We start from the raw sequence: 21,588 nt of genomic DNA, 5'->3' as shown, positions 1-21,588 counted from the left end.
TCATAAAAACGAGTTGTCTTTTGCACTTGTATGCGTTGCTACTATTTTTCAACGTTCTTATAATACAAACTATAATATATAATTAAATAAAAATACGCGCAATTGTTGGCCATAATGTAAAACGACAATTTCCTCCGCTACTAAATAATGGCTGTAATTTAAAAAAAAAGCTTAATTTTTTTTTATAAAATAGACCTTAGTTTTGTAAGATGTTTTTCATGTTAATAGTGCTATATTTACGTATTATCGATTTTATAAATGCTTTATATAAATTTTTTTGAAAAATGTATACGTTTTTTGTACCTTAGAGGAAAATTTACGTAACATGTTTCATTTAAGATATCTCTGAGGCACAGATTTATTTTGTTACACGAGTGTATATTCTAAATAAAAATGTTCTTTATAAATAATTAGATGTGGTTGGTCTTTTAAAATATTTTCCAATCCCTAGAAAATTATCTTGATCTTCTGAGTTCTGTTTCTTATTAAACGCGTTTCATTTAAAAAAAAAATGAACAAGAGAAAGTCTTCCCTCCTCTTTCCTTAAATATAACGTGAGAGACATTATGTAACACAATTTTTAAGGATTGAAGGAGTAAAATAAATTTGAAAGAACAATCAAGATTTTCTATTTAAATTAAAAAAACATTTATTTCAAACAAATGGTAAAATTTTAACAAAAAATTAGTAAAAGGAATTAAAAACAAAGATGGCCTACAAATTTTAATAAATATATCACACTTAGGAAAAAAATAATACAAATTAATCCAATTACATCCACACATATATTAAATGTATAAGTAATTCTATCAAATATTGAAATTACAGTTTGGCGATTTTCTTTAACTTGAAGTTCGAGTTGATTTTTTCTTGTATTAGTTGCGAATAAAAAACTATAGGGAAAGAAATTAATCAAATTAACATAGATTGACTTTCAGATCGGTAGGTAGCTCGAAAAATGAATCGTGACTCCGATCTAGATGTCACTCATACTAATTATTAGAACTTCATTACAGAACACAGAACAATTCTAAACCATTGTGATAATATTCATTCACGGTTACAAGATAAAAATGGGTGATTTTGTAACGAAACTTAAAAGAATCAAGACTTTGATCTACGTAGAACCGCCTGACTCTCATCCCTCTTACTAAAATATATAAAAATCCACAAGTTATTTCTCGATGTAGACGTAAGTTACATCTCGAAGTAATCTATTTTTTTAGTAAAGTAAAAATCCCAATAATTAATACAAGTGGCGCTTAAACCGGTATTACGAACCATTTTCCGGACTAGATTCCGATCTATACTGGGTAGTCAGTTTATATAAATAAAGGTGGCAACTTTGGAACACACTCATAAATCAAACATTTAAATTTCAGTCAATACCAGAAGTGATTCCTACAAATATCCTAATCGAAGGAAAATTTTTTCTCTACCTAAAAGGTGTCAACATTTAGCTCAAATCATAAAAAATAATGACTATGGATGAAATTACATGCAAATATTGTACCACCATCCATAATAAACCATGAGAAAACTTATTTAAATTTTCAGGAATATTTATTTCCAAACCATAATATCGATTAAATTGTCTTCCACCATTTTGCATGCTTTATTTGCAATTAATAAAGGATCCACAATTTTCCTTATGAAAAATGGCTTTCTGTAAAACTTTCTAAAACTATGAATTCTTATAGTCCTTGACGAGCAGATTAAATGAATAGATTTTTAATAACAGAATAAAACCCTTTTTTGACTTCCTTATTCAAATCTTATATATTTATACGATCAATTCTTGTATATATAGGGTGTTTTTGGGGCGAAAAATCATAATCTAGGTTCATTTTTAGAAAATGTCGTTTTATCCGTGTTTTCAGGAGAAACTGAAACATAAACTGCAAAATATGACTCTTCCTGTCATCTATTGGCGAGTATATACATTGTACGTGGTTCGTTTCGTATGTATGCTCTCCGTGTGGCTATGTAAGTTTTGGTTGATTGATAGCTGGTGTGATATACGTATTCGTAGTTAACGAAATAAAGTACATTATCGTAACATTCAGATTGGTATTTGTGTGGAGAAATTTATGTCTTTTTAATTCAAAAAATACCGAGTAAAGCTGGGTCATCCAGGTACTAAATATTATACCAGACATTCTTTCTCAAAGACGTATATTATTTCTCATTTAGCCCTTTGTCTCAGTTTGAACTTAGGCCCTTCTCACGTCTGAGAAACCCGAATTTTTAAACTTTTTGTTCGTGGAGATTTAGTCAATCATAAACAACTATTCAAATCTATGTGTTTCAGAAAGTTAAGCCGAAAGCCATTTCTCATAAGTGCAGGTCCTTCAACATAAAAAATATTTGAATTTTTTTAATTAGAGATTCTTGTCACCACTCTTGTTGGGAAATGAAAATGAGAATGATAAATTAATCAGATAAGTTATTTTATTTTAATATTAACAATTTTTCAATCTAACTCATTCACTCTAATTATAATTAGAGTATACTCTACGTTTGAATAATTGAAACCGACACAAGGAAAACGTAACAACTTCAACTTAACAGCTAATTCAATTATCACATTTTGACTGTTTTTTTATCATTAAAATAAACAATAACTTATCATCTTAAAATTTCATAAATAAATAATAAAAAAAAAAGCCCACAACCTTCAGAAAATATCTGAAAATGTGAACTTACCCACCTAGACTATCCCGTACGCCTTGTAACACATCACTAATTGGACTATAGTACACAATATTATCCCTGAAAAAAAATTTAGATTAATTAATCTAGCCTACGAAAATGTATTAATGATGAATAGGACGTGTTTTGATTTAAAGCAGTGTTTCTGAAAGTCAGCAATATGGATATCCAGGGGTCCACGATGCCTTACAAGGGGTCTATGTGAGCGAAAAACAAAATTGAGATTTGTGAGACAATACATTTTGGAGATCTGTGACTTAAAGTATATCTCCAAAAATTCTTGGTACAGTATTCAATGTGATTTAAAAAAAAATCAAATTACTTGAAACCTGTTTTATTATTGATGAGAAAATTGTATATCGGGTTGTTCAAAATAAATTATACCTTCAAATAACTTACTGTCGGAATTTTTTAACACCATTTAAAGCTGATAAACTTTGTAATGCGGTAACAATTGTATCTAACGACAAAGCATATGGGTGAACATATTTGGTAACTGCTTCATTAAATATTTCTTCAACACGTCGTTGTACAAAACATAAAATTTCTTTTTCAGAATTTTTAACTTTTACCTATAATATTATATTAATTTGTTAAATGATAGTTAAGTGAAAATTAAATTAAGGTAGTATAGCAGTATCGAATTCATACCACTTTAATCAAACCAGCAATAATTTTTTTTTCAATCTATATACAGTGAAACCTGGTTAAGTGAGACATTAAGGGATCTGTAAATTTGTCTCACTTATAAAGATAGGTATTCAACTTACCCAGTGTCTCAGATATCCAGGTATAAATAAATAGCTGTCTCATTTACAGAGGATTCTATTAAAAGAAGTTAGAGAATACAGGTTATTTCAGATATAGAGATGCGATTATTAAATAAAATAACGTATTATCGAATCAAACAAAGATAATGCATAAAAATATTCATGTAAATAACAAAATAATTAAAATGCAAATAACAACAAGTGAAAAGAAACAATTGACTGAGTTAATTGTTGAAATACCATGCATAGTCAGTGTTGATTTCTTTATCACATAACACATACAAAAATGTATAGACAGTGTTGATGCGCAATTGTTTGTTTTTTTGACGTCACGTAAATAACAAAATATATTCACTTTTAAATAGGCAACACACAATTCCTATATTAATACATACTAAAAAATTTGCACCTAATTAACGCTCTCGTGGGTAAACAGTGATGTTTACAAAAAAATGTTTCAAACAAAAGTTTTTTATTTTTTTATAAGGAACATTTTTTACATTTAAACTTTTGATCTATCTCTAACGGTTTACAAGATGGGTCCTACGGACCCAAAACCGAATTGACCTATAATGCTCATTTACGAACTTGACCTCACTTTTTACGTCCTGAGTACGCTGTAAAAATTTCAGCTCGATATCTTTTTTCGTTTTTGAGTTATCGTGACCACAGGCGGACGGACGGACGGACGGACAACCGGAAATGGACTAATTAGGTGATTTTATGAACAGCTATGACAAAATTTTTTTCCTAGCATCATTATTTTTAAGCGTTACAAACTTGGGACTAAACTTAATATACTATGTATATTTCATATATGCATGGTATAAAAATGTAAACAGAATGTATCAATTATAAAAATCTGTCATTTTAGTTTGTCTTTTGGAAGTTTCAGCCATCAAATGTTTTTCGATGTTATAAATTTTATCAAATATGCTTTGGTTATTGTTCAAGTTCAGAATATTCTGATAAACGTTATAATTTGCTTTGCCCTTCAAAACATTGTGATTGAATTTTATCTTTATTCTAAATTATTTTACAAAGAGTAGATTTTGGCACATTAAATTCGACACAGACTTCATTGCGTGTCTTCTCACTTTCATAAATGGATATTAACTTCAATTTTTCACGTACTGATATCGATTTGAGCCTTCGTTTCGGCATTTTTCAAATAACCATGATGGTAAAGCAAAATTTGCGGGTAGGATAAGAATTAGTAAATACACAAACAAAACGATGTTTAAGTTCCCAGTTACAGAGGTTAATGCATATAAAATTCACTCGTTGTCTCAGTTATAGAGCTAACTATGGCGATAAAATCGAAAGAATGAATCCTACAAACAGAAGTTTGCTTCGTCTCACTAAAAGAGGTAATTCAGTACCAAAGTGTTGAGACCTCAGCAAGAGTTCCAGTTATGAAGATTTCTCACTTATCCAAGAGCCTCTTAAACGGCACGATAAAAAAAATCTTATTTTTAATGTTGGAACTATAACCTTCTGAATAAATTCAAAAAAAAAAAGGTAGTTAACTATGACTCTCGATACTGTCATACTACCTTAATCAATAAAATTTTCCAGTAATCAAATTTTTTATAATGGCCTCAAATAATTACTCACCTGCAGTAATACTTCACATACAATATCGTATGTTAATATAAATGGTGTTAAACAATTACATAATAACGTATGTAATTTATCATTTACACCAATTACAAATACTGATGACGATTTTTCCTGATTTATATTTTTAATTACATTTAATTGCTCTAAATTTCTTAGTGAATCTTCAAATTCCTATACAAAAATAAAACAATTATTTAAATTTTCTATTAATTTTAATTAATTTGACTAGTTTGTCTAGTTAGTAAATAGAATTTATTTGTCTTGAAATAAACTTAATTTAAATTACTTACTAAACGTTCCCGATCTTTATAAATTACAAATTCAAATGCAAATAATCTTCTTAACCATTGAAAATGTGTCCAAATTTCATCTGTGAGAAAAAAAAAAACTTCCAATAAACGGTATTTTATAAATTCACAATCCATACACTTCACTGTTTTTGAAAATTATTAAGAGGTCTGTAAAAATACTAATAGAACTCGAATTGAGTTTTTGAAAGCAAAGGCTACAGACATGATCCTCTGAAAGTAATCGAGAGCCTAGGACAACATCCTTTTTTTTATGAATGCATTTAATTATATATTTCGAATAAATATAAAACAAGTGAAAACAAACAACTCACTGAGTAAACTGTTGAAATACTATATATAGACAGTGTTAATTACGCAATCGTTTGTTTCTTTAGGTCATGTAAGTAAAGAAAGATAGCCACTCTTACAAACAAAGTAATAAGAGTATCTTTCTTCTCACTGCCTCAGTAGATATAGTATATGTTAATAAACAAACGAACACATACATAATATATATGTAACGTATAAATTTAAAATATATACAATAGGTACCTGTATACATACTATATAATGTTTCTAACATAATTTGCGTCCTTACCGGTAAACAATGATGTTTACGAAAAAAAGTTTCAAACAAAAGTTGTTTATTTTTTTATCAGGAACATTTTTCACATTTAAACTTTTGTTCTATCTCTAATTGTTTACAAGATGAGTTTTACGGACCCAAGACTTAATTGACCTATGTTGCTCATTTACTAATTCGACCTAACTTTTAATGTCCTGAATACGATAAAAATTTCATGCTTGATATATCTTTACGACACTTCCATGCAGAAAGTGTCAACTTACTGCCCACTGTGCAAAACAAAGTTGTCGCTGTCCGCCTTCGTCGGGGGAGAAAAATAGTATACACACCACGGGAGCAAGTAAAGAATGTCTGTCTTTTTATGGACCATTTGTTAATTACGTAAGCATAATTTTGACGATTTTTGAACCACCTCTCCCCCCCGCGTACCTAACCATTCATAAGATTTCTCGAACTATCACCTCCTCCTTCTTACGTAAGATTCAATCTCGCTTTGCCGAATAATAAAATGTTGTTAGAAAAGGGTCAGTTACACTAACAGTTTGACGTAGATTAAAGATTTTTATTCTTTAGCACAGAGACTAAAGTTCGCGATGCACATACATTATTTCTAATATTAAATTTCAACTCATAAAATTTTACGTAAGAATGAGTTTAACCCCCCCCCCCCCCACACACAAACACGTGAATAGATTTCTTAAACCCCCTTCCCTCCAAAATGCTTACGTAATTAATGAATGGCCCCTTATAACATAAAAATGTAAATATTTACCTTTTTTTAATCCCCTACTGCTCTCATTTTGATGATATTTTTCAAAAATCATTGCCATTATGGCACCACCAACAATAAAATGTAACGTAGGATTCGTATAAATTTGTAATTTAACCAATGGTAATGCTGTATTCATTGTTTGTAAATCTAATTCATGTCCTTTTAAACGTTTCTTATCATATTTACCAAATAACAAAACATTTTTAACAATTCGTATCAATTGATCACTTTCTGAACACGTTATTAAATTACGATGAACTTCTAATGCATTCGCTAAATCAGCATCTGTATCATTTACACATACAATTGCACCAAATTGTTCAAAAATATTTTTCAGCCATAACATATCTGATTTTAATTGTTGAATTTCATAAGTATCGTTACCGCTTATTAAATTATTACTAATTAATAATGCAATTATATTAAATGCATTGATTATACAATGATTCTGTTGGGTTTTAACAATGTCATAAGCTAAACGTGCTATATGTTCTGTTTCGTAGTCATTTAAACTTTGTGTATTTAATGCACCTAGCGCATGCGTTGAACGACTTATATTATTACCAAAATATTCTTTTACTGAAATTGGTTCAGCAAAGTTAAAGTATATATTACCAAATTTTTCATTTACTATATTTATCGCTTTGAATAATCCCTGAAATGATACAAAAAATTATTATAGTACTAACTTATACCCGCGGTTTCGTCTCATGACTATAGTCACATGGTAGAATAAAATTAAATATCTATAAGGAAAAGTGTAGCATCTTTGATATTTGGCACAGGTGTTTATTTGTTTGTAACAATTCCTATCGAAAAATCGACTTCTCAGGGGAGGGGGGCTTTTGTTTAAAAAAAAAACAGTTTTTTACAAATTTGGCCACCACAATTTTATTCTAATTTGCGTCCTCGCTCAAGCTAAAAAATTTAAGCTTGAATCTTTTTTCGTTTTTGAGTTGTCGTGATGACGGACGGACAGACTTACGAAAATGAACAAATTAAGTGATTTTATGAACACCTATACAAAAATGTTGTTCATTTCATCAATATTTTTAAGTGTTGCAAATTTGGGACTAAAATTAGTATACCCTGCATTTTGTTAAAATATATCCCCTTAAGGACCCACAATAAAAATATTTAGCTAGATTATAAAATTATTAATTAGCTAGCTAATTAATAATATTATAATCTAGCTAAATATTTTTATTGTGGGTCCTTAAGGGGATATATTTTAACAAAATGCATAATACAGCCCACAGAAATGCTCATCTTAATTTGAATAGTATACCCTGAAATATATTTCATATATGCAAGGTATAATAAGGTTCAAATAGTACCAAAGATTTTTTAAGCTTATAAAATCTTATGCCTTTTGAAGGCGATTTATTTGTGAATAATAAAGAAAATCGCAATATACTTACAGTTGTGGATTCTTTTGGTTTTGGCACACCTAATAACTCCGTAGAAAATAATGTTTCTTCCATAACTCGATCATAACTAATACTAATTGGAATTATAGTAATATCAGGTACTTCACCGAAAAAGAATGGTTTAAGTACCATCGATAAAAGACCTATTTTAAAATTTAAATAATTATAGATATAAACCTTTGTCTTGGTAAATTAATTTAAAATTTACTTGCCAAATTTAGGTGGAAGTGATTTTAAACTTCTAGATCTAGTCCCTTCAATAAAAAATTCTAGAGCAATATCACCGTTAATAACTAATTCTCTAATATATTCAGCAAATACATTTGAATAGACACGATCATTTGCAAATTGACGGCGCATAAAAAATGCACCAGTATCACGTAAAATTGAGCCCATACCCCACATCCCGTGGAAATCTAAAAATAAATAATCATTTAGCTTTCTTATATTAAATTCTTTTTTCTTTTTTTGTACATACCCATTCCAGCAGCTATGGCTGGTATTTCTATATTCGAGGTAAAACAAATGTACGACATTAAAATAAAATCTGCATAGCTACGATGACTTGGTAAAAATATCACAGGATTTTGTCCCATATTTCGTTTTATCTGAAACAAAAAGTAGTTTTAATAAATCGAATAATCAAAATAATGAATTTCAATGTTATAGTTTTTCATGTCCTCGGCATATTTGCATGGTGTTTTCTTTTCCAAAACTTTGTACGCATCGACCTCTACAGACATTATCGCTCTAAGATATGTTTTGAGACGACGCAAAGTTGAAAAGGAGCGTTCATTCGTCGCTGTTATCACATGTAAAACTGCCAAACGCGAAGCATTAAGTAGACATTTGGAAACGCATATTCATGGTAAATATCGAATGCATCGAATGAATATTGGATGTCCTGTTCAGCAATGCGTTTTTGCCAAAGTTTAACTTCGTCGACCCAGATGTCACGGAAATCAACGTGCAAAATTGAAGAGTATGGTTCAAAAAACTTGAGCGCAACAGTCTTCATCAAAATTTTTGATTTTTTTGGGAAAGAGTAATAATTTTCGGTCACGTTTGAACTATCGAATCGGTGGAAATGTATTTCATAAATGGCTGCATTAATAGGACTGTATAATTAGTTCAAAATGTGGAGAGATTCTAAATCGATAGGAGTCGACCCTCAAACTCTATCCCCCTTGCTCACGAACTTGCCGTTGAGACTTTGCGTATGTGCTCCATATAACTTGTTGAACTTCTAACATAAGACGATTCTCGGTATGCGGGATGTTTTCTTTAACGAGGTTGTGAAAATTTAAGATGGTGCAACTAAGCTATAATTTGAAGGATATCATTTTTTCATCGATCGATCATCGATTAATAAATGAAAAATATTTTTGTTCGACATTTAGTAAAACAGGGAGTTCTTTAATCGAAACTTAAAAAATAGCAATTTTCAAGATGTCCATCAAGGGCACTTCGTTTTACTGAATTAAGTTTAAAATGATTTTCCATCTATTATTCAATGATCTTCCGATTTTAATAATCAAAAAACGGATTTTCATCAAATTGAAATTTGGGAGCGCAATTCAAAATTTCCACGGTCTTGGGAGTTTTCTTCTGTAAGAATTTGTCCAACAGTACATAAAGAACAGAGGTAATCAGTAACTGTTTTTGGACGTGGGTTTTTGGTAATTTACAGTACTAAATCATGTTTTTTTTGGTTCTTTTCCGAAGCTCATAATTTTTATAAGAATCTGGAGTAGCGTATTTTTGTACATTTTGTATAAGAAAATCATGAAAATTTCAAAGTTCAATTTTATTATGAATGTTGAGAAAAAAGGTTTTTCCACGGAATTTTAATAAAAAATTATTGATTACGAATAATTATTTTTCCATTTTTGAGACATTTTTGTTTCAGAAATTAAAAGAACCTAGTATCTACGTTATCTGTTGCTTTTTAAATGATTTCTTGTAGAAATAACAGCTGTTTGAAAAATAAATCGAGTTTTAACGAATATTTTGAGTTTTGAAAAATGACTCCTACAATACCAATAAAATCAATTTAATAAAAATTGTTTTAAACTGATATTATATTTTTTTTTAAATAAAATTTAGTGTTGCCTGTCGCCAACGATTTAAAATAGCGCCCACTTGAATGATTCTTTTGTTTTACAATACTGTTCATGCGTATGCCATATGAACATTGTAATTTCAGCCGGATTATAATCTCTCTTTGTAACGCTATAGACCGTGGGATACCACGGGTTTTTTATACCATGTATATATGAAATATATCAAGGTATACTAAGTTTACTTCCAAGTTTGTAACGCTTAAAAATATTGATGCTATGAACAAAATTTTCGTAAACATCACTGTTTATCCGCGAGGGCCCAAATTAGTTAAAATCATTACACAGTATGTATTGTATGAGAATAGTTGAAGAGTCTACCAAACTATCATCTACGATTATTTTCGAAAAGGTTACGTTTTCAAATGAGCATGATGACGTCATATTTGAATTATCGTTTTGAAAAAACGCAGCAGGGCATTTGTCGGAGACTATTACCACTTGATAACATTAATAATTATTAAACAATTCAGCAAAAGTTAACCATGTACCTATTCAAAATCAAAAATACTTAAGTACGGCATGTTCGAGGTGTATGCAAGCAGCTCATTGGTGCAGTATTTTCGTCGGACAAATTATTTTATTGTTTAAAAATTTTTAATGTTATCAAGCCTATGACCAGGTCCGACGAATTTCCTGCTGCGTTTTTCAGAGCGATAACTCAAATATGAAGTCATCATGCTATGCTCATTTGAAAACGCAGACTTTTCGAAAAACTCGTAGAAGAAAATCTGGTAGACTTGTCAAAAGGAAATCACTTACGAAGTTACAAGTATGTATTTATTATTTTAAAAGACCTGCGGTGCTCCACGGTCTATGCCAAGAATAAGGCTCTAATAAGACGAACCCTTATTCGAGTAGAGCTTGTATAAATATTAAAAAATACCTAAACTGTTATTCGATTCTGCTTCTACATCCTTAAATTAAATTAGCACTAGCATAGAATGGCATCTAAAACGTTCTGATAGATAAGTAAAACAGTTATGTATGAAATAAAAATGCATAATAAATGTAGTAATTAACGTATTTAATTAAAATAATTAAAAATAAAATATAAACGACAGAATAAAAAAAACATGTTTGTCTTTGTTTGTTTTTTTAGTGAATATTTCCGCAATTTAACCTTCAGTACTGTGTTATTAAAACTTCTATGTATACACATTACGGAATAAGTAATTCTAGAGTTTCCTGTGTAGAAGTCTTAATCGTTGTTAATCGTTTTCCAGTGGTTCATATAGAAAGGAAGCATGAACCAGGTGATTAGATACTAGCGTCCATATTATGGAAATTTAAAATAATATTTTCTGTGAGACCGGTGTGTCTCTACTAAAATTATTTTCTTGGCTATATTGACGCATATATCCTTTTTCTATACCTATCCCTATATATATTTTAAAAGTCAAGATAAGGATGTTTGTTTGTGTGTTTGTTACGCTTTCACGCAAAAACTAGCAATGAATTTGAATGAAACTGTACAATAATATAGCTCATACATCAGACTAGTACATGAGCTATAGTTTATAAAGATATATTTAAAAAAAATTAAATTTAGTATATGACATTTCACTATGCTATCTACGAGCATCATTTTGAACCATAAATTAAAGTTTTTTGTAAAATTGTGAACAAGATACAATTCATGACCACCTTCTCTGATACACTCAATGAATCAAGACTATATTATATAACACTTTAAAATAAATTAAAATCTGTATATATATATTATACCTGTGTAAAACAATCCCTAATCTTATTTCGAGTGTTATGGAAGGATAAGCGAAAGCAAGAGAGGTTGAGGTTATAACGCGGTGGTCTTTACTTTTAAGCCCAGCGAAGCGGGCGGGTATGAATTAATATAATCATCGTATAATTCATCACGATACTTTTTTCCTATAGCTTAGGAGCTTCCTCCTGATCCTCCTAATCCTATAACTCAGGAGCTTCGTCAACTAGCAATAAGGGAATTTTCTTTCAATAAAATTGAAATTGATACGATAGAACCAATAACGTTAACTTTAAAATAAGTATATTTAATGGGCGGTCGTCTTGAGTTCTATCTCATTCGTTCCAACCGAGTGTCCCTCGACACGTTTTGTACTTTTTTTCTTTTAAATAATACAATTTTTTTTTTGTTAATCCTTTCCTAGGACCCAGTATTGAAGGTGATAAAATTTTTAAATGGGAATCCCCAACTTGTGGTATACAATATGCAATAATCTTAATCTGATGTCTAATTGGCCATAATAATGTTAAACTAGACTTGATACCATTACAAAATTTGAAAGTGAAATTAAAATTGATTAAAAAACGAAAAAGTTATTATTGCATTCAAAGGTTGTCCATCTTCTTTTAGCAAAACAAAGTTTTATATGTAATCTCTACGGCGATAACCACGTATGACATCACTAGAAGGTATCTTCCTCTATGTTTAATTAGGAATTTTAAACGTTCATATCTTGCATGTACAAGTAAAGATTTTTAAAAATCAACTTCACTTTTTTATTCGTGAAGTGAGAATTCTTCATCTCAAGTGTTAAAAAAAATTATTTTTATTACTAGTACTACTAAATTTTATATCCGTTTTAAATAAAATGTGTTTACGAAATTACTGCTATGTCTAAATCTAAATGATATCATGCAATTACCCTGTTTATTATTTTCTTATATATGCTAGTCATGAGAATTTTTCACACCAATTTTTAAATATACCCATCCTTATCTTCTCGATCATGATCTTTAAACTCTATGGTGTTGAGTGTAAATTCAGGGCTACAATTTTTCTATAGTAGCAATGTGTCAATTTTAACACATTGCTGCTCGTGTCAGACAGTGTTCAACAATTTTTTACGTTGCAATTTGTCTACAGAAAATTTTAATTTCTACTTCATTTTACAAAATTTGGTGCTGTTCTTTCGATCGCAACCCCTCAACCATAGGAAATATTCCTGCTTTGGAATGACTTAAACTAAGTTCTTAGCGTATTTCTAGCTGAGTTAAACGAGTTTGTTTGATGTCCAGATACAGTGACACTTCTCAAGAAATATTACACGAGATATAACGAACACAGATAGGTTTTAAGTACTTTCAATTATCCGAAGCTCCGCTTATAGCTTGCAGATATCGTATGTAATGTGCAATTTATTCTTAATGCTTGATATTAGAAAACGCTTGGCGAATGCACTTGATTTTTGATTAATTACGGTTACAAACTCTTTAAATTCATCAAGTTTATATTACGATTTCATAAATAAGTGTCCCGATTTGCCAACCATTAGATCCGCTTGGCTAATTATTACTATTACCTATTCAAATTACGACCACCCACCCCTCATATCTTTAAGCCTGCGTTGATTGGACTTTTCGTGGTTACACTGCTGAGCAAAAGAATCTAGATTATCCAGAATATGCTGTCAAATTTGTAGAAGTTACTATAAACAAAAGAGAAAATTAAGGGATAATAATTTTCGGCACGACCTTTAGTGTGAGTACCGTAGCGAATTGTTTCTTCGATTAATTCCCTTTTACCTCGATTCAGAATTTTGAATACGTTTTAATGGGAATTAATTTAAAATTAAATTTTTTTTATAATTAATTTTCTCTTTAAGAAAAGCAAAATAAATTTTAGTAAATTTTTTGCACCACAATTATGGGTTCTGGAAGAGGATTTGGAAAAAAGAAACTATTTAAAAGAAAAAAAAGTACATGAGATGTCAAGGGGCACTCGGTTGGAACGATGTAGATAGAACACAAGGCGATCCCAATTAAATATACTCATTTTAAACTTTTAAAGTAAACGTTATTGAATACAAATTTGTCTCTGGAGACTTTTTATCTACTCATCACAGCAGTTTTAAAAAATTTTGAGTTCCATAATAACCGTATTTTAAAAAGGTAATGTATGCTCAACGCTACTCTTCCATCACCTCGCCCATTTCTTTGATGGGGTAACCTAAACTAACTTTTTTGCATATTTCCAGCGTTAGAGTTAAAATGTGTATGATTTCGAACCCAATAGCCCTTCCGTTAATGCAAACTTCCTTATTTTTGTATTTTTAAAATTAATTCAAAGTAAATATTAAACTATTTGGGTACTTAAAATAACTGAAAATAATCAAGGTTGCAAAAAAAAAAGGAATATGATTAATTTTAAGTGTCACGCATAGTTGCATGTAAATTAGAGAAGTTCAAAAATAAATTCGTTTTTTGTATTATGTAAATTTTAAGAGACATAATTGTGAGACAAAATAATCCAGTTCTTCCCGGGCTATAACTACTTAATTGAAATTGCACAAAACAACCTATTTGTGCGCTTTGCTCCCATTATTCTGAATGGAAATTTTGGTTCGATTGAAATAGGAAATATTCATGAAATTTAAACTTGGTTAAAATTTTTTTTTTTTCGTAACTTTATTGGCTGAACATTTCAACTAAACCATTATTTTAGTATTACTTATTACTTAAAATTAATTAATAAAAGTACAAATTCAGTGAGAAAAATTCAAAATTTTTAAAACAGGAAATTCAAATTTTTAAACGGACGTGACATCATAGCATCGAAATGCCTTAATATTTCATTTAAAATCCGAAAACCTTCCCTGTGCGTGACGCAATACGCACTATTATTTTTAAATTATTAGAAATTCTAATTATTTAAAATAAGTTTATATCTAAATTGCTAATAATTACATTTTTCAATGGCAAATTTTTATATAAATAATTATTATTTGCATAGCACAGATTAAATAATTTAATAATTTATATTTATTTAAGTAAAATGTTTAAGTTAATCATTATGTAAATAGTTTTCTAAACGTTTTCTAGAAAAAATATTTTGAAGTTTTGCCATTTTGGATATAGATTCTCAAATAAGAATGCGTAAATTAAATAAAAATGCTCAAATGAGAATGTGTATTTAATTATCATTTTGTATTATTAAATATTAATCTAAGAAATGAAGACAGATAAAGAAGGCTGAATGGTTGCAATTCTAAAGAACAATATGATTTTTTATGAGACCCGACTCCTATGAGTGTGCAGAACAAAGTCACAAAAAGTGCTTAAAATATGCCAAAATATAAATTTCAATCGTTTTTAAATCAAATATTTTCTTTAGAACTAGAACAAAGCCATATTGATTAGCTTAGAAGTCGTCCAAGCTAATTCTGCTGAAAAATCATGAAATTTGAGAAAAAAATCATTGGAAAGTATTTTCTGTCTCGTGACATTTTTTTCTAAAACTCACCGTTTTTTAGATATCAGTGTATCAAAATCCACTTTTTATACCATGTGCATGAAATATATCAAGGTATACTAATTTTAGTCCAAAGTTTGTAAGGCTTAAAAATATTGATGGTACGAACAAAATTTTGGTATATGCGTTCATAAAATCATCTCATTAGTCAATTTCCGATTGTCTGTCTGTCTGTGATCACGATTACTCAAAAACAATATTAAGCTGAAATTTTTTTTAGCATGCTCAGGACATAAAAATTGAGGTTGAGTTTGTAACTGAGTAAAAATCAATTGGTAAACATCACTGTTTACGAAAGTGTTTAGTTTATAATATTTTACACTGTGATCATTTTCAAAAGTATCCATCCTTAATAGCTCTTGGCCTGATATGATTATTGTTTTGAGTGAAAACATGTCGATTTAGATATCGAGGGGGAAGTTAAAAAATGGTACCTAGAGAATTTTAAGTTTCAACCCTTCGCCCTAACCACTCCAACTTTGAAACTTCAAATGGCACCCCCGACCTTGTTATACGTCACTTGAAAGGGCATAAAATTATCTATTCACTATGTTAAAAAAGATGAAATTGATCGATTGGTTCCAAGATAGACTGCACAGAAGATGGAAGGTATCCACCCTTAATAACTCTTGACGTTGTACCATTGTTGATGGCTGTATAGCAGTAGCAAAAAACAGTTTAAAAACAAACAAAAAACTCTTTACCTGATGTGATTATTGTTTTGAGTGAAAACACGTCGATGCAGACATCGGCGGGGAAGTTCAAAATTGGTGCCTAGAAAATTTTAGGTTTCATTCCTTCACCCCCAGTCACCCAAACTATGAAATTTCAAATTGCACTCTCTACCTTGCGATACCTTATTTGAAAGGACATAAAATTCTCTATTCACTATGATAAAAAAATAAAATCGATCGATTGATTCTCAAGACAGACTGCACAGAAGATGTTCTTGACTTACAAGACGTAAAAAAACAAACGATTTGCATAATCAACACTGTCTATACATGGAATTTCAACAATTAACTCAATCAATTGTTTGTTTTCACTTGTTTAGCTTTGAAAATCACCTTTTTGGTATTCTTCTAAACGTTAAACTGTCAATAATTTTAAAATGGTGAACTTTACGAAAAAATCACAAGGGGTCTTTTTGACTCAAAAAATTTTGGTTAGTTTTACTTGGTTCAATAAACAAAAATTGGACCGATAGGATTTCTGGCAACATCCGGAATATTAATCTATAAGCTTTTTTGAATAAGAATCAATGGAAAAAATGCGGTTTTCATTATTTCCACACTTAACTAAATCCAGCGCCTATACTAACTTATAATTAACCCGTATTTGGACAAAAAAGAAAACAATGCCGAGGTGTTTGTATATCATTAAACAGTTTTGTATATCATTCAACAATTTACAAATAACAATTGATAATTTGTTAATGAACTTTAATCTATAAATTAAAATAAATGCCAAAGTTCATGTGACTTATTATTTACTTATTTTTTTGGATGTTTTTTTTTTTTTTTTTTTTTTTTTATAGAATATCACAAAAAGGGTATCCTGTTTTCAGTTTTGTCAATATATCAGCTAATCTATTTAAATTTAAACTCATTTAAATCTAATAATTTTAAGGAAAACTACAACTTTCTAGCACTTTTGGGATTTGCTGTAGGTTTATATGAAAATTTTTGAGATCTTATTGCTCGGAAAATATAAAGGACAACTGTTCAATTTAATTTGTTTTTGTACATACTATATTTTTGGGAACAGCCAAAGAATTCAAGAAAAACACTTTGCTTTCCCTCGTGAAAATAAATCTGTTCTAGAATACTTATTTTGAAATTCATAAAAATTCTGAAAACATTAAATAATTTATTAGTCAATCATTTAATGACAGAAATAATCTGAGTTACTAATAAATTTTTCAGAAAAGTAGTAGTAACTCAGAATATTTCTTCCGAAAGAGTCTCGATCTATTGCCATTTTATGTCATTAAATGATTGATTAATAATTTATTTATTATTTTCAGAATTTTTCAGAGATAGTTTTACTTCACATTCTTTTTCCGAATTTCAAACTAAGTATTCTGAGTTCCAGAACAGATTTATTTCCACAAGGGTTGCAAAACGAAAAAACAGGATCATCCCTTGAACTGGAAGCAGGATTCATCAGATGGGTTTAAAAAAAATATTAGACATTTTTTTTTCGTTTTCCAAAACAACGTGTATTTCTCGAGTATTTGACTGTTTCCATACTTTTCAAAACACTGTATAATAGGAACAAGCCGTAATTTTCATGGTAGTCTAGTCAACAAGTTCAAATTGGTGAAATATAGAAATGAACGTAAAAATTCGTGAGATAGTTCGTTAGAATCGGAATGATGTCTAGAAAAATGTACCGGAAGCATTTTTCAGCACATAAAAAAATCGCAAAAGTTATAAATAAAAAATTTCGTATTTCGCCAATATTTAAGAAATTTAATAAAAAAAATTCTTAAAGAAGAGGAGTTTTCCAATTAAAAAGTCTCACCCCCGGAAGTCTATCTCCAATATTTATAATTTTAATTTAAATCTGAAAATAGATCTTTTTGCTTCATTTTTAGATTCTTGTAATCTGGTCAAAAACGAATATCTAACACTAGATTATTTTTTTAAGATATTAAATATTAATTTACGGGTACGTCGTTTGCGTGTATACTCCAATAACTGAAGCTACAAAATCTGATACCACTGGTGATGTGGAACGCTTTCCCTGTATTAATCGTTGACTTATTCGATAGTCAAGGTAGAAATATATTTAATCAAAAGAGCACGATATTATCTTTGATTTTCAACAGGTTTCAATTATAAAATCAATAAATGTCTATAATTAGACATAACATCACTTTCTTTACATAAATCACTCATCCTTCATTAAAACTACTTAATTGTATTAAAAAACATGAAAGGGTTTGTTAAGCATCTACATAAGCATATATTCTTAAACAGTTCCACAATTTCATTTATTAATTAGTTTTTCAAATAAAACTTTTGAACTATAAAACTTCTATACTTTTTTTAAGTGTAAAGGCTAAGTGTATTCAAGGCCGGAGGATTTAGAAATTTGCCGCCTCTAGACAGCTGCGAAAATTGATGCCCCCCTCCACGAAATTTGTACGAAAAGTTTTTAAATCAATAAAATGCACCTTCAATAAATTAAAACTAGATTATGTTTTTTTACGTCATGTAAGTAAAAAGTATAGCCACCCTTACACACAAAGTAATACGAGTATCTTTCCTCTCACTTCCTCAGTGGATATAGTAAGAAACAACCAAACACATCCATTATATATGTGACGTATAAATTAGAAATATACTTACGCCCTCACGGGTAAACAGTGATGTTTACGGAAAAAATGTGTCAAACAAAAGTTGTTTATTTTTTTTTTATAAGGAACATTTTTTACATTTAATCTTTTGTTCTATCTCTAACGGTTTACTAGATGGATTCAACGAACCCTAGACATCAATTGATCTATGTTGAACTCATTTACGAACTCACTTTTTACTTCCTGAACACGCTATAAAAATTTCAGCTTAATATCTCTTTTCGTTTTTGACTTATCGTGTCGACAGACTAACAGAGGGGCGTAAAACGGAAAATGAACTAATTACAGTCAAACCTGGATAAGCGAGAGTTCAAGGGAGCACAATCTTATTCTCGCTTATAGAGGTTTCTCACTAACCCGAGTTTCTCGCTAATGCAGGTACATGGGTAGCGTTTCTCTCTTATAGACGGACGCAGCAACAACAAGTACAGCAAGTACGAATGTAATACATATGTAATATGTTAAAATTATACGTATCTTACCTCTATAAGCTCGACTGTCCCTTATAGAGGTATAGATAAGTAGCAGTCTCACTTATGGAGGTCCATGAGGGAAAAACGACTCTCTTACAGAGGTTTCTGTTTCTCGCTAATAGAGGTTTTGGGAGCTTGAAATGACAGGTCCTGGCTATTACTCTCACTTATAGAGTTTTCTCATTTACCCAGGTTTGTAGTTAATTTTATGAACACCTATACCGAATTTTTGTTAGTAGCATCAATATTTTTAAGCGTTACAAACTTGAGACTACACTTAATATATCTTGATCTATTTCATTTATACATTGCATAACTAGTTAGTTAAATAAATTATTAAGGTGGAATATCGGAAGTTAAAATCATTTTGAGGATGAAAGATTGTAAAAAGTTTACAAAAAGGATATTCGTCCACAGCAGAAGATAATAAATGAAATTATTTCTGAGCTTACAACTAAGTAAAATATAAATCGTGTAACACGAAACTTACATTTTCAATGGTGTGAACATTTAAGTAAATTTTTGAGCAAACTCGTTTCAAAATTTTAATCAATAAAATACAAAGTGCTCTGATTACATTCATATCTTTTGTAAAGCCAATTTCATCTAAAAGCGGTTTAATATTCTTCTTAAGTAGATTCACAGGTACATTTTGTTCTTCAGCAATCTACGAAAAAATCGATCGTCATTCAAAATTTTTATCAAGAACTCAATATAAATTTTTCTATCAGGAATTAAAAAATGTACCTTTTCTAAAATGATTTGTAATCGATCACTTTTTAATACATTAAACTTCAAATCCTCTGGATTTATCCTTTGGTATCTTTTAAATGCAACTACTGGATTCCAAGATCTTGTCACCCATGACATATTACTTCGTTCTTTTCGACGGGGTTCAAAAATATCAACAAAACTATTTTCAATAGTTTTAGCCATGATTATTATTTTTTAAGAACTAATTCACTGTGTTAATTAAATTAAACGAAAAGTAAAGGTTATGAGATACCGGCACTAGAATGACTAATTGTAAGCTTTAAACTGATTAACACACACTGAATGCACAACACAAAAATTACTCAACAATTCATATTATTATTAAAAAAAACTCATTAAAATTATTTAAATTTATGAAAAAGAAATTACATGAAACGTAATTTTAATAGTAGTAGGAGTTTCCGAGGCCACTCCTCCAAAAACATAATTTTCCTCAGTTATTTGAATGCGTTATTATACTCAATACATGATTTAACCATATTGTAAGAGGTTCAATAAAATGTAAAAGAATAATTAAGGAGTCCGTAGCTAATTTTAATCAAATCATCGTAAAGCGCTCTCAAGTATTGCTTTATTAATGAAGTAGTACCTGAACGACTGAGCTTTACTCGCTCGTCACTATTTTTTAAGTAAAAAGCTTAGAAGTAATAACAGTTATATAATTTATATATAACTTCTTTGGTTAAAACTTCAAAAGGCACAAATTATATCACTAATATAAGAACCATTTAAAATGCAAATAACAATTTGAATAAATATCCCGGCAATGTACTTTATTTTGTCGCCAACAACTGTCAGGAAGAGTCATATTTTGCCATGGAGGTTATAAAGAAGGAGAACGATCGCAATAGAAAATATTGTCCCCAAAATATGGACAAAATAAGTGAGGCGCTGGGATCGCTCAGTTGTCTCATTAAATGCGGGCTGTTGTGCGCTCTAACTATAAATTCTATAAATTTTCAGGGACAGGTGCGCTAATGCTTTAGCACATAGCGATCGTTCTCCTTCTTTATAACCTCCATGTATTTTGCAGTCAATGTATCAGCGTATGCAAGGGCTTCATAATAAGAGTGCCAAATAATAAGAGGGGGCAGTTTTTATTTAATATGCACAGAAAAATATTATATTGAACATCTATGAATGAAAAAAACTGCAATAATTGTTATTTAACAGCATTAAAATTTAATTTACAGCTATATAACGTAAAATTATTTTAAATATGAACAAATAAGCGCAAGTGCAGAATTAATTTTTTCGTACTGACAGCAATAAGTAGGACTAAGATAGAAGATATTTGTTATTCATTTTATCACATTGGTTATAAATCATTTAGTACGAAACAAATGTGAATCGTGATTTTAAAATGAAAAGCCCTATTCTTTGATAATACACATGTCGCCGTCCTGGTGGCGAAAGCTTATGG

General features: G+C 29.8%; 1 protein-coding gene across 1 annotated transcript; it reads right to left on the bottom strand.

Moving 5' to 3' along the window:
• Window positions 1–82: 82 nt before the first annotated feature.
• Window positions 83–20,652, bottom strand: LOC123292960 (dihydroxyacetone phosphate acyltransferase). Its single transcript, XM_044873675.1, has 12 exons — window positions 20,139–20,652; window positions 19,882–20,058; window positions 8,662–8,791; window positions 8,396–8,599; window positions 8,175–8,326; window positions 6,754–7,408; window positions 5,396–5,475; window positions 5,100–5,276; window positions 3,112–3,284; window positions 2,707–2,772; window positions 716–893; window positions 83–151 (listed from the first exon to the last, which is right to left on the bottom strand). Exons 1-12 carry the CDS (start codon window positions 20,325–20,327, stop codon window positions 83–85), a joined length of 2,250 nt encoding a protein of 749 aa, XP_044729610.1. The 5' UTR covers window positions 20,328–20,652.
• Between the last annotated feature and the right edge of the window lie 936 nt (window positions 20,653–21,588).

This window comes from Chrysoperla carnea, chromosome 2, assembly GCF_905475395.1.
Source record: "Chrysoperla carnea chromosome 2, inChrCarn1.1, whole genome shotgun sequence".
Taxonomy (NCBI): domain Eukaryota; kingdom Metazoa; phylum Arthropoda; class Insecta; order Neuroptera; family Chrysopidae; genus Chrysoperla; species Chrysoperla carnea.
This window is presented reverse-complemented; position numbering and strand designations above follow the sequence as displayed.